Source organism: Capsella rubella, unplaced genomic scaffold, assembly GCF_000375325.1.
Source record: "Capsella rubella cultivar Monte Gargano unplaced genomic scaffold, Caprub1_0 scaffold_8, whole genome shotgun sequence".
In the NCBI taxonomy this organism is placed as follows: domain Eukaryota; kingdom Viridiplantae; phylum Streptophyta; class Magnoliopsida; order Brassicales; family Brassicaceae; genus Capsella; species Capsella rubella.
Window position 1 is genome coordinate 7,116,947 of NW_006238916.1, and position 15,723 is coordinate 7,132,669.

Sequence of the window (15,723 nt, forward strand, 5' to 3'; positions counted from 1 at the left end):
ACCCTTTGACTAATTAAGAATCGTTTATAGTATATTGACTATAGAGTGGCCTCGAAAGGCCAGGCCAAAAAACTGAATCCTATTATCAGATTTAATTATACTTACATTGTCTTGGGACTATGGAAACGACAAACTAAACTAGGGAGAATGGCACAAGTTACATGAAAGCCTAAGCGACTCAGAGAGTATGACCCAATACTTTATCTATTTTTTTGGTGGTTTAAAAACCAAATATTTCACCACTAAAAGTTGTTTGAATTACACGAATGCTCTAATTTTTTTGGCCGATTGTTTTTAATATTATTCAACCATTTCTCAACCTTAATCCAAAACTAGTTTTCTTTGAATTTAAGTCATATAGATCATCCCTCTATTTAATCATATAGTTAATCCCTCTATGTATGGAGATTTTTTTTTTTTTTTTTTAATTTTGTGTGAAAATCTATCAAAATTGACAATCTTTATAAGACCGAATATGTAAAAATGAGTATTTATATGATAAAAATTTAATATATAAGCGGACTTCTCCGGACATAAAAATGTCCAAGCGTTTACAAATACTTGTCCACATATTAGAGTATGGAACTGTCAAACTAACGATAATCACGACAATACAGTAGCTGTGACAACAATGACAATGCCTAAAGCACAACGACAAAGAACCCAATTAAAGGATACAACGGCATATGGACTAGCTTTGTTTTGACTTTTGAGAATCGAAACAACAACAACAACTTTAAAAATTTCATAATTCTTTGATAATAATTAAACGTGATTAGAACATTGAGTAGCTACGATTGATAATATATGGAAACATCCTCACCAAACAAGTAGATCATACAAGGTCTCTAGTCAGCATCTAGTTGCTGTCGATGAAAACATTTATTTATTTTTATCTAAGGAAAAAGAACCTAACCCGTAACACATACGGATTCAAAGAAACTCGATAACACGATATGATGTCAAGAAAATATACTCGAGTAGCCTCTTTACACAAATTAATTTCAAAAGGTACAAATGACATTGAATAAGTAAGAAGTCAAAAAATGAGAATTTGAGCTCACCAATAAGTGCTTACACCTTCCAACTTTGGAACAACAATGAACAAACTTGTAAATCCTTGAATGGTGAAAGAAAAGAAGTGAAATCTATATACACTTTTTCATCATATCGTGTTTAGGGAAAGAAAAAAATAGAGTCTCAATATATATATGCTTGGAGGTTTGATAATTACTTGCTACTTTGAGGACGAAAATTAATTTTGCGATTGATGGTCAGAGGCCATTTGATGCAAATTGGCTTAATTAGATTTCGTAGTGTTGAGACTTTTGCTCTACATGAAAAGGTGTTACTAAAATTGCGGGTGCTACTTGCATTATAGAAATATAATCGATCCCAATAACAATCTATTATACTTTGGTTATCGAAATTATTCATAGCTAAAATATAAGTAGTTTATTACACTCATAAGTTGGCCTTTGTGTTCATGGATTAGCTTATTGGCATTTGGACACATAGTTTCCACGTAGATTACAAGTCACAACATGTATGTGTAGATGTAATTTGTATGCTACGTAGTTAATACTCTAATGGAAGACAGAGCCATAATTAGTGCATAGAATATACACATATCCTAGGTTTATGCACGTGTCCTCCTCGTAGGTATATTATCACTCCATTGATATTAATAGTATAAGCGAAATAGCGAATAAGATACAACGAGGTTGATCCCTACTATATATGTTAACAAATAGATTATAATGATGGAAACACCTAATAAGCCATAGATTTCTCAAATTATTGAAGTCAAATCATATAGATAGAAAGTGGTAGGCTTGAAGGAGACAAGACAACGGAAGTGAACCATGAAAGAGGCTTTTTGTTGTTTGTTCCATGGCCTCCTCCTCACTAACTTTGGTCTTTTCATTAGCTTCAATAGTCACTTTTTATTCGAATTTAATTCATCGTCCTATCGAAATGACCAAAAGCCGTACACACAAATTTGATACTAATTCCTTTAAAAGTTAAAATTTATTTTATTTGTGAGGATTCTTGATTCATTTGGAGGGACAGATTCCTTGTAAGGCCCAAAACTGCTTAATGGACGAGTCTTAATATCATACGTGTTATCATTAACCAATAGGTGAAGCCTAAGATGCAGTATTGACTTCTCTTTATTTGGTTTTGTTAAAGATGCAGTATTGACTTTAATTTGTTTCGTTTTATACAGAAAAATTATTATAATATGTATACTTAAGGGATACTTCTAACTATTGTCATGATTCTGATAAAGACATAAAACAAGTTAGAAGGTCTTGTCACTAATTTATTGATTTTGTAATTTTATATACCGACTTAGAACTTTTATAATCATAATTAACTAACAAAGTTTATTCAAAGGACGTATCACGTACGGTGTGCATGCAACCCCAACCCAATACTCATGCATTTGACATTTCATTTCGGACGTCAAGAATACGTTTAAACCTTTTCAACTATGTGTAAAGGGTTTAAGCATTTACTAGTCTTCAAACACATGTTGACAATAACAACAACAAAAAAAAAAAAAAAAAAAAAAAAAACTAGTCTCCGCAAATAATAAGGAAGAAACAAAATTGCAAGTCCTTGACATTGATATCACGCTTTTACATAATTGCAAGTCCACCCTTATTTGCGGAGAAAAATCTTCAGATGGATTTATAGATCATGATGGACAATGCGTGAATTGAAGTCTGATGCCATAACACAGTATGGATTAATTTTAATCCAAAACCAATTGACAATAGTTGAATCGATTCATATATCTTATATACTAATGAATATTATTGTCTAATTTTCGGAATGAGATATTGTTACCCCTAATAGTAAGAGCATGCACATCCGCGTAGTCAACCAAAGTCCTACTCAATAAACCATAAAAATTTAAATCAAAAATACAATTAAATCAAAGAAACGTTAACTAAAACGGGACAATTTCATAAAGTCTTACATCCAACGTGGCACTAACTCATTTGTCACGTATCCACGACTACGCAGCATTTGTCAACGCCATCTCTTGCATCCCATGTGCAACTCACATGATTCCTTCTTCATTGATAATCCAGTGTTATTTAGTTTGCAATATCAGCTATGATCATGAGATGAGTATTCATTTTTTTTCCCCCTAATATAATCATAACATCAGCGTTCATTTTTCCCTAATATAATGATAATATCAAAAAAGGATTAAGGTTTTTTTTCCATCTTAATCCTTTTTGTACTTTTGTAATATTTATTATGTTTAATATTAATCAATATTTCATATGTTTTTACTTATTAATTAAAATTAATTATTTTAATAAATTGAAAATATATTGAAAATATGCTTGATGTTTTATATTAATAATGTCATAATTATTTGTTTTTCTGTTTTTACTTTATAAACTTTGTAATAATAAAATCCAATGAATGGGATGATATATGTTTTATTTCCATGTTTTTATATAGTTATAAAAATTATTTTTAAAACTTAAAAATATGATTAATTTAATAGAAGGACAAATAACTAGATACACCAAAGCTCCTACACTCAAAAATTTTAAAAGTCTTATGATCTAAATATTATATAAATAATGGAGGGACCAAGATTGGTATTACACCAATGCTGATGCTCTAACATCTTACAGAAGCAACCATATTTCTTATAATATTTAAATGGAACAAGTAAATTCTAAAAGAAAATGTGTTTGTTGTTTTACATTACGAACTATAAATGTCTATAAAAATCTATACAATTATAAATTTTATATATAATATATAAATTATTATGATAGAAATTGAAAACTTAGCAATGAGTGACAACGAACATTGCAAGTGCTAACTTTATGTAGCTGTGCTTAACAGTGTCACGCACCATGGTCCATGGACACACTATGATAGTCTTTCAAACCTGTCGATAGCAATGTCAATTTAATTATATCAAACAATATAATCACGCTTACATTTTTGAACATATACTTGTTAAGGACTTAAGGTTTGTGTTATGTTTAAAAAGTTTGACTATACAAAACTTCGATTTTCCTACTACCTACCTATTTATTTTTTGAAGACCAAACAAGTCAAAACTATATATATTGAAAATAGAAAAATGTTGAGATCGAGATCTACAAACCTTCTTGAATTTAAAGGAGTGAAACAATAACATCTACTTCGGAACTTGAACTGCGTTTCTGGTACTGTAGATATGAAATCAAAGTTATCACATCTAATGGTTACTTCGGAACTTGAACTTGAACTACATTCTTGACTAATCTAATGGTTTATCAACTAATAAGCCCTCTCTAATCTCACGTGGTTATGAATCATCTCAATGCAAGAGTCTAAATAAAAAGGCTTTGGCCCATTTCAAAAGCCCACTTTTCAACTTCTTTTTCTCCAAGTCTCTTCCCACGGAGAAACCTAAAAGAAGATTCTCACTGCATCTTCTCTTTCGTCTTGGAACAAATCTCATTCTTTGGACTCCAAAAATGAGGTATGATGATTAGTAATCTCCTCAGACGTATTAAAACAACGATTTATGGGCCAAGGCCCATTTAAAACCCTACTTTTTCGATTTCTTTTTTCCCAAGTCTTTTCCGCAGGAGAAACCTATATATAATGATACAACCCTAACTTGCGCCTTCGACAAGGTATGATCATCTATAATTTTCTCAAAGCGTAGTACTTCTTCATTATTATTTTTCGTGAATATTTGATTTATAATTGTTAATTTTGCGTCTTTGATTTAGATTTTTCTTTACTCTGAAGTGGTTTCTATGTGAACTTCGTATCTTTGCGTTGAGCACGATCCTTGTGGTAGTTGCGTATGAAGAACCAAGATTTGGTGTAGTATTTTTGTTATAGTTTATGGCAGTTCCGTGATCAGTACTCTCCAGTTTAAACCTAACTCACTTCTTAACACTTCCTTTGTATTATATACGTCTTTCAGCTATTTTACAATCATGACTCTTGGAGGTACCAATAACAATCAGAACCAATGTGTTAGACGTTACCCTCTTTTCTTATGCGAGAATGATCAATTCGGTGTAAGCCTTGTTTCCGATGAGATCCTTACTGGTTCTAATTACCATAGCTTTGAAAGTAAAGAACAAGATTGGTTTTGTTGATGGAACACTTGTCAAACCACCTGCCAATGATCAAACATCTGCTACGTGGTCTTGTTGTAACAGCATGGTGATGTCATGGATAACGAGTTCTGTATCTGAGGGCATTAGAAATAGTATTATGTACCACAAGACTGCTAAAGCAATGTGGTCAGAACTTAAAGCTAGGTACCATATAAACGATAATTTCAGAGTGTATCAGATCAAGATGCAACTGAGGAATTTGAAGCAGCATGAGTCAATGGATATCAATGAGTATTTCACAAGGTTCATTACATTGTGGAGCGAATTGAAGTATTACAAACCTCCTGTTGTATGTGCCTGGGGAGCAAAGGATGCTTGGAAAAAGTATGAAGAAGAGGAGTGCCTTAGCCAGTTTTTGCTCGGTGTGAATCAATCTCATATGCATACAGTCAATATGATTTTGATGAAGGAGCCTCTCCCTGATGTCTATTGGGCTTTGAAATATTTAGATTTTGAGGAATCTCAAAGACCTAAGAAATACAGTCCATGGCAATAGGTAGAAAACTCTGCTTCTTCTTTTTTTTTCTTTTTTTTTGATAACCAGGAGGATCGGAGCCAAAGCCCTGGTCTGGGGAAGACCGGGTGAAAGCTCCTGGCCAAACCGAAATATCTAATGTTTTTGAGTTTGAGAAGAATCGATCTCTGGTCTACACCAAACATACAACTCTTTCTCTAAAGTGAAAACTTAGACCAAGACTAGTTGGTTACATCTCGTCTTTTTTGATGTGTTCTTTTGCTAATAACAACATCAAACCCAAATATTTACTCTCTTTTTATAGTCGAATACGTTTTTCATTGATTTTATAGCTCTTTTCATTGATTTTATAGATCTTTTTTGGCTGGGATATTTAGTTTAGCTATACTTAATAGGTCACTTTCTCTAACTTGGTCAATGTCTCAATATTGATGACTTAACCAAGATGGTTAGGTGGTTGGTTAGGTGGTTCCACAACAACCTTTAACGTTACTATCTTGCATTCACTTCCTTGGCTGTGAACTACCCAGAAGAAGAGATGATTGAACTGAAGCCATATAACTTCACTGACCTCTTCATTATTTGCTTTCATTACCCATCTGAGTCTGTCTACTACTACCACTACTACTCCTGATACATGCAGTTAAAATTATTATCATTTATCATATCTCCCAGTTCCAGATTCGGATTTAATTCCATCTGCATCAAATTCTTTTAAAAATAAATTGGAAAGCCCACTGGCTTGTTCAGTTGTTCACCAACCCTATAAATAATATATGGTGGGGGTGGTTTTTGGAGTTTATTTATTTATATAGGCTTAGTTGTGTTCCATAAAACCATTGCTTGTAGACTTGCATAGATAACTTATAATTAATAATCTTAAGTTATAATCTTCCTAGTATTCAAAAAGTGTGACGAAAAAGTGTATATTCTTGTTATTCAATGAATATTTCTAACAGACTAAACTGGAATCACATGGATAAAATATATGAACATTATATTTCTTAATATATACAATACATTTTGTTCATGGCATGATTGGCATCCGAAGACATCAACTGAGATAATCATGTTACAATTTCGCACCATTTAGTTGAAAAACGTATACATGTTAATTATATTCATTTTAATGAATTATCCTATAAAACAAGATACACACAAAGATTCATTTTACTATCAATTAGTATTTGGATTTCTCTTTTTTTTTTTAAGATAGCATTGTTTTGTATATGATGACAATGTATCCATATTGCTGAAAACTCTCTTTTTTTCCTAATTAGAAATTTCACAATGTTCGATATGAGCAGTATATTATTATACCAAACAAATATTCCCATTTTCAATGGTAGAGTTGCCTATTCAATTATGCTTTTCCCTTGTGCCTTGAAGCAAATATTGTCAATTTCTAAACAAAAAAAAAAAAAAAAAAATTGTCAATTCTCGTTAACATAATTTCCTTTTAGTGATGGTAAGGTTTTTCCAATATTATCATCTAACAATGTTAATATTTTTAATTTTGTGATTTCTTTCAAAAACAAAAGGCTGCTGACAAAGGTTATGAGACCCCATTACATGTGGGGAGAAGCATGCTCATGTTTTGATCAGTAAACAAAATTTGCATATAATTGTATCGACATCTCTTGATATGCAATTACAAAACAAAACAAAACAAAACAAAAAACATTGTACTAAATTAAATAGTTATAGTGTAATAATTATTTTGTTTGTCAATTCTTATTGACCACAGACACACAAACTCTTTTGATATATATTGCGGTATTCACGTGATGAGTGTATAGAAGATTAGTCCCAAAACTGATAAAGAAGATTTATATATGATTTATCATTTATACATATATGCATCCGTATGTATGAATAAAAGAAAAGACTTCACTATATTGATTGTGATGCTTCTTTGATAATTGCTTCTAACTACTTACTTGCTCTGTCCTCTTCTACCGACACTCGACCATTTATTTTAGCTCCTACCCATTTTTTTTTTTTCCAAAATGTGTTTCGATTGATGATTATATCTTTTGGTCCACACCTCCACAACACAACCCTCGAGTTGGTCGATTCTTATCTCGTGGAGACACCACAACCACTGAAATTTAATCTTTTATAGGGTAAAAAATATTATATCATTGCGTGCCATAACTTGGTCCCATTATGTATGATTCTTCTTAGAGGTGATCACGAAGTTTTGAGTTACTCTTGCTTATTGTGATGTATAAGTGTGGTTTTCTAATTAATTCACTAATGATTCATACGTAATAGTTGTAGTCTTGTCAACTTATCTCATATTTTGTTTTGTTTATGTGTTGATTATATTCAATCTACTATAGTTAATTGTTAATAATTTTGTTTACTTGCATGACATAAGTGATAATTTGGATATGATTGTCGGTATTAATTTAATCATGAGAGTGAATCTGTACTTGACGTCAACTATTTGCATGATTATTTTTCCAAATGATTATATATATTGTTTGATGGTGCGAATATAATTAGCTTCCTCTAAACAATAATCTATTACTTAATTTTTGTTGGATTGATAGAATGATTAGTGACTCAGATTGGTAGTTTTTTTTTAAATATTATAGTTAGAAGAAAAATATAGGCTTATAAGTAGTACATTAGTTTGAAATTCATGTTAACATATTCTGAAAAAAATTACAGATACTCTTTCGATTGTACATCATTTGCGCATGTCAAATTTCGAATAAATTTCTACTGTTTGAGTATAAATTGTGTTGTCACTATTTCAAATTATCTTATTAAAATGACCATTTATAAGAAAAAGTTAATGGTATTTTAAAAACCATATCACATATCCAATAAAGCATGCATTGATTGATTACACTAAACGTTCATCCTTGTAATAGATGATTAAAAACAGCGTATATTAGGTATAAGAAAAAAATTGCAAGAGTTTCATCTCCCATTATTTTCTTTCTCATATAATCAATAGATCGAGGAAACAAATTTATAGAAATGATATGCCCTTCGAGCCACACGATTAACATTGGTGATGATATATATACAAGGTGATGATATATGAACGCATCATTATTGTAGCTTGTTAGGAGTTATGCATTATAGAGTTTCTGTTTCTCCCTCTCACAATATAATGATATTTATCTCCATGTGAAATCATTTTTTCTTATTATTGTTGTTTTCTAAGCTTTTGTATTAAACAAGGGCACTTAAAAGAAGAATCAAGTATGAGAAAACGATTAATTTAAGTGATATTTATAAATTTTGCCATTTTTCCTAAATTATTAAATTTGCCATTTTTATATTTAAAAAAAAATTACATGTTATGATTGGGTTGATTTGGTTCTAGTTTCTTTGAGAGTATAGTTTTTGTTATTAAGTATATTTTTATGAAAGCTATTTTCAAATGCTTAGTTTATTTTAAGTGAAACAAAAATTGTAAAAATGGTAAATTGAAATGGAAAATTTAAAAAATGGCAAGGCAGTATTTTAGAAAATATTCCCATTAAAAAATAGCAATAATCCCCAATTCCCATTAAAGAATCATGTACAAAAAAGGACACAATTAGATAATGACACTTTATATGCAGTTTCACACCATATTCCAAGAGAGAAAACAAAGAAATGATAACTTGAATATAACCCACAATGAAATATAAAGCATACTAAGATATAAAACTAAGATTTTATTCTGAATTAACATCCCAAAAGATATAACTAATATTAATCAATAATAATTAACAAATCACAATCAGAATCGTAATAACATAATATTATATTCATTTAGGCTTAGATATATGTCAATAGTCATTGTTGATGTCAAAAACCATAGTCCAAAATTTATTTTTCTTCTAAATTTTTGTGAACAAAAAAGATGCCCCCACCTTAGATATGTAAGATTTTGCCATATTCTTTTAAGAAAAATAAAAAAGTAAAAATTGTCTTATTGACAAAAGATGAGTTGAAAAATAACTTTTGTTCAGCCTGAAATGATAATAGGACTTAGACGACCCACTCATTGTCTACTTTTCAAAGTTGAACAAACCGACAGAGAGAGAAAGAGAACCCTCTCTTCCATCAAGAAGGTTTCAGTCCCTTGCAACAAAAGTAAAGACAAATCCAAAGGTAGAAGAAGGAAAGGGGAGAAACACACATAAACTCTCAGATTTTTCTTTTTTTTTTTCATAATCACTTTCTCTGTAGCGTCTCTGTTTATTTTCCCAGAACGATAAACAAACGCCACACAAAAATCTAAGTACATCAAAAGAATCATAATCATGATCAAGAAGAAGAAGAAGAAGAAGCCTGAAAAAAAGAAAAAGAAACAAACACTTCCACACAAGAATTATAAGCATACAAGTGAAAAAGAAAGAAAAAAAAGGTTTTTTCACAAAATGTGAAATCTTTTTTTTTTTTTTCAATCAAAGAATTCCCAATTGAACCTGGGCGGGACTGTGTGAGTATTTGCAGTAGTCGAGCTCAATGGTGTATTTGGTTGATGATCAAATGTTTCCCATTTAGTATCTAACACAAATGGTCCTGACCCTGCTGAGTTCCTTGGCTCTTCTTGTATCTCTTGTTTCTTCTCTTTGTATTGTATTGGCATATCCATTAGCGATTGTATCGGTTTCTCTTCTTTCCTCTCTTCGTTGTTATGTTCTTGAATCGGTGCAAGTCTCTGCTGTTTCTGCTGTCCATTAGCCATTTTCACCTTCAAGACATCGAGTGTTTCGACATAATTCTGCACTCTCTTCACCTGCATATTACATCGAAATCCGAATGTTACAACGCAATTTAAACGAAAAAATCCTTCGGTCTTGAGATGATTTTGATAATAACATTACCTGCATCTTTCTTTGTAACTTGACATCTCCTTCAGCTACAATCCCATCCAACTTAATCAACTCATTCATCAACAATTCAATCACCGTTACAAGATCTTTCTCCGCAATCTTTCCTCCTTTCTTAGTAACCATCTCAAACGCCGAAACCTACACACAAAAATCAACATAAGATTTCCGAGATTGAAGCAAAAAAAAAGAGCTTGGCGGGCAGGGACAGGGCATTTACCCGTCCGCCGAGCCTATCAACTTCAAGGCTAATATCAGAAATCGCTTTAGACGCCTTTTCGGTTTTGGCAATCTTCCTCATCTCCAAAAACCGTTTCTCTTGGCTAATAGGGTCTTCGGTAAGTACCATCTTGGATTTATCTTTAACTCCAGAAACATCAAGAAACGCCTTTGAATCCCTCTCTTTATCTTTATACATTAGCTTCTGATCTTGATGATGTATACCTGTTGGTCCACTCAACATCTTCTTTAGCTCCCCTGCATCAACCAACACACATAAATCTCTAACCTTTTAAAATCTCTCTATTCCAATAACTTCAAAGCTACACAGATTAAAACAGAGAGAGAGACTAACCAAATGAAGCTTGAGGACTGATACTGATCTCATGGTAAACAGAACCGTACTTGATCCTAACTCTGATCATAGGCGGTGGAGGAGGTCCAACAGGATCCAAATCAGGGTTGCGTTTCTGAACCAACATACCACCAGGTCTCATTTCCCAATCATGACCGCCTGACTCCCTGCCGCCGCCACCGGAACCTCTGTTTCCATTAGTCGCCGTCGCCGCCGCCGCCGCAGCAGGAAGATTTGTCGGTTTGTTTCTCATCATCTTCATCATCTTTTTCACTTCCTCCTCTAAATTAAACGGATCTGAAGATCTTTGTTCTGAGAAACAGAGAGAGAGATAGATTAGTCGTTGAATCAGAAGAACAAAACAAAGACATTGGAGACAACTTGTTGAGACAAGAACACACAAAGGGAAGAATGTTTAATTACAAGAAATCTGGGACTTGGAACATCATCAACAACAACACAACTCCAAAGTCATCCGACCCATTACGCCACGTGTTGTACAAAGATCAAAGCAGAGACCCTTTCTGATCCAACTAACAAAAACCCAAGATCAACAACTCTCTCTCTCTCTCTCTTCTTCTTCTTTGATCTTCCAAATTCTGAAGAATCTGAATTGACTTCAGATCGAAAAAAGGGTTTTTTTTTTGGGGTTTTCTCGAGAAAATCGGTAAAATTAGGAGAGAGTAGAAGAATCTGAGAAAAGCATCCGGATTCTCTGTTCCGAGTTTCTTAAGTTTCAGAGAACCCGTTGGAGCAAAAAAAAAAAAAACCAAACAAATAAATAAAATAAATTATTTTTGAGAGAAGACGAATAATAACGAGTGGCCAGCTAAGTTAGCTCTTTGTTGTGGCCTGTGACTTATATTTTTATAAAGTCGTTTACATACATTTTTATTCTGTAAGTTTTTTTGTCGGAATATATATTTTGTATTTTTGTCTTTTTTTCATTGGATAGCTACCATTTATTTTATATTTTTCCAAAGTGACAAAGTTATACTAATTTGCAAAAATTTTAGAGTATGTTAATTATTCTAGTAATCTTACTTATTAGTTATTGCTGTTCACTTTTCGGTAGGTTCGAGTGGATAATTTTTTTACAAATGAGAGTTTACAAGGATTTAAATGATGCATAATTATGGACATAATAGTATTGGAGAAATTAAAAAAAAAAGAGAAATTAAAAAAAAAAAGAGAGAAATTAAAAGTATTGGAGATTAAGAAGTACAGAAATATAATTATGGACATAATTAAGCAATTAAACAACAATGATGCATACCCAAAAAAAGAAGAGTATACAGAAATGGAAAGGGTTTTGCTAACGAAAGCATTAAAGCACATAGTGGTTTCATTACGCTTTTGTTACATACAACAAATACGTAATGGGCGACGAAATGGGGAAATGTTATCGTACGACGTGGTGCAGGTAAAAAGTCCGTCAGCTGTCGTCCACGTGTGGGAATGAATGGCTAATACACAATTTTGGGAAAAAATTTGGATCCAATCATTTGAGTCTCTCTCTGATGATGCTGCTGCGTTGGTCTTTGTTGAAACCAAAACAACCATGTGGTTTCTTTCCTTATCTTACGTGTTCGACGGCGAACCATTTGGGATCGGTCGATGATTATATATTTGATACTGTTTATACCAAATTAACTTGTTCGACTCCTCCTCGTTTTATGTGTTTTGGTAATTTCTTGTCAACGTTTATAATCCTAATGATAACCGGCGGAAAAAGTGCGGTTCGTTTCAAATAATAGCAAAAATACATAGATATATATATATGTATATATATATATATTTTGACATTATTACAACATTTTTGGGGTGCACTTTTGTAATGCAGTAAGTTTCAATACTATTTTGGTTTAACCTTACCTCTTTCTTTCTTTTTTTTTGTATTTTTCTTTTTTGAAAAATTCTTTCTCACACTGAGATTGTGATTTATGTTTTGTGTTTTTGCTCCCCATGCTTTAGGTTTAACCACAAAGGCACAAACCCCGTTGCATTGTGTGTTGGTTTCTATATAATTTGTGCGTATCATCCCATCTAATCTTGTATGCAATGATCACACAATATTTGTAATAAATCGTTTTGATTTGCTAAGAATGATAATGTATTACAAACAACATTACCGAAAAAAACAAATTTTAGCGAATAAAAAGATAACCTTACATTTTTTTTTTAAAAGTTTAACATGGGTTTTTTATGGTAATATAATTGAACGAAAAGAAGCATTTAGCTTTCGGCATTGCTTCTTACAGTTTACATATATTTGTGTGGTAGTGTTACGGATCTCTTGATCAATGTTCTTGAAAATAACTAGAGGAGGGTTCGATTAGTTAACTTTCTTGATACAGTGTGCATGTCTTCATCGACTGCTATAGAAATAGACATGCAAAACAAGATATGAATTAATGGCTTATATAAATTTAAGTGTAGAGTGTTTCTTATATACTTGAATAAAAATTATATACTAAACTAAAATACTAAATTAGTTTTAGAGATGCCAATCAAATACCTTTTCTTATCTTCTCTTTTCTTTGTTTCCTTTTTACTGTTTGATCATTTTTCACTTTCTCTTTATATACATATATAAGTGTTTTCTTTTGTTAATTGATTTTTCTTTATATACTTTTGGAAATGGAATACTACTTGATCTAGACCATACAACCTTTTTATGAATGAACGAACCAATGAACAACAAGCTGTGCAAACGTTCACATCTATAGTAAAAAATTTCCATACTCAAGTAACACATTTGACCTAATAGGTTTTTAACCACACGATCTGTCCGAGTTAGCTCAGAACTACATGATTTGGTAGTTGTGTGACATCGTGTTACCAAAAATAATTTTTTTTTTTTGCTTTTCTCACTTTCTTATCTCCTTTTTTTGACTTTTGTACTTTTATTTTTATCCTGTCTCTTTGGTCGTCATTGTGATTTATATATATATCATCGAACGTGCAGCCACCGACACTTGCGGCACGTGAGACCTAGCCCTCCTCACACGCACACACAGAGGTTCCGAGTGGTTCTGTTCCTCTACTTCGCGTTGTTGTCTTTGATGCTGACGGTGCGCCTTGTCTTCGATTTAGCCGACGACGCTGACTAAATATGACTATGGCCGGTGCTTGGATTTATTCAATTTTGCCTTTCTTAACTACTGATTACCTAATTGACTCCTTTTATTATATTTGATTAGTTATTGAATTATGTAAGCATAAACATTTTTTTAATTACGTTTCTAACATAATAACGAATCTTCTTGATTTTTTTTTTTGTTATTGTTATATAAACAAAACGTAGTTGAGTAGGGACGTTTTACCCGACCAAATTAATTATTTTATATTTACGGATCATCAATATTATCATATTTTAATTATATATTAGTTATTCAAATGAGTGTGTATGTAATGTGTGTTTGTGTTTCATTTTCATAATAATAATTTTTAACAGAAACGATATGAACATTTTTGTTTTGCATTAATTAATTAAAGACTTATCGTATGGACTAATTAACTTTGAGGTCATAATCTATTTGGTTAGCCTTTGTTTTCAGTCAACAAACTTTTAAGCCATACAAGATTAGAAAAATCTATAATTTTAATTGCCATTTAATATCTGATTTTAATAAAAGATTAGTCAGTAAGTTTGGATCACCACTAATTATATCGAGGTCAAGAAAGTATTATATTCGTTCGGAGTTATATTAGATTTTGTGTAACAATCAAAATGGACATAACTAATTATATATTAAGTTCTATGTTTCCTAGCTAGCTAGCTAGCGTTATGAATTTGCCAATGCTTTTTGTTTTTCTTTTTAAGCATGATTATATAATCGATAAGTGCACATGCAATGTGAAAGAATATATATCAACAGTAAAGCTGAGATGATATATGCCAATGACATGTATGACAACTGAATCATATGTGAATCTGAAGATAGAGATCAAAGAGAAGCTAATGTGGACAAAAGAAGCTATAGTGCGTATAATGGTGTAAAACTTTAAACATACCAAGTCCTAAACACATGCATGCATATCTAATAATGAAGGTGCAAAATACAATCCGAAACGTTGATCTTGACTTCAAAACATACTACATACATACATATACAAACATAACTATATATGTAACGTACTTATCTCCCGACAATCTCATGTGACAATCATCGGATCTTCCAAAACATTCTTACCCAATTCCATCTGTTGTATTTCGTCTTCTTTACAAAACTCGTATAAAGATGTTCATTAAAAGACAAATAGTTATATGTTCTTCTCAAGTCCCACAAGAAAGTGTTTATCAAACAAAGTCCCACAATAACTCAAATATAGATGACACAATATGCTCTTAACACAAACTCGATGTCAACGGTCCAAAGATGTTGAACCAAGGGTTCACCAAATAAATTTATTAAGGAAAGGAGAATAAATTCACTTTGAACAATATCTCAAGAACTCGAATTGAAACGGATTTAGAAGGATTGATTTGACCTAGAAATGAACGATTTAGGGTTTACTCAAGAACAAGTGAGGAACTAGGGTTTTTGTTATTAATTGATCGATGCCCTAAAATAGAGACATTTTCTCTATTTATACAAGGGATTTAGGGTTACAATAAATGCTCCATTTCCTTAGATTTTCAGAAGATATTGTCATAAA

General features: G+C 31.8%; 1 protein-coding gene across 1 annotated transcript; it reads right to left on the minus strand.

Annotated features, from left to right (window-relative positions):
- Positions 1 to 9,763: 9,763 nt before the first annotated feature.
- Positions 9,764 to 11,893, minus strand: LOC17875717 (BAG family molecular chaperone regulator 1). Its single transcript, XM_006280717.2, has 5 exons — positions 11,485 to 11,893; positions 11,062 to 11,373; positions 10,708 to 10,964; positions 10,482 to 10,628; positions 9,764 to 10,393 (listed from the first exon to the last, which is right to left on the minus strand). The coding sequence occupies exons 2-5, from the start codon at positions 11,324 to 11,326 to the stop codon at positions 10,055 to 10,057; spliced, it is 1,008 nt and encodes a 335-aa protein (XP_006280779.1). The 5' UTR covers positions 11,327 to 11,373; positions 11,485 to 11,893; the 3' UTR covers positions 9,764 to 10,054.
- Positions 11,894 to 15,723: the final 3,830 nt, after the last annotated feature.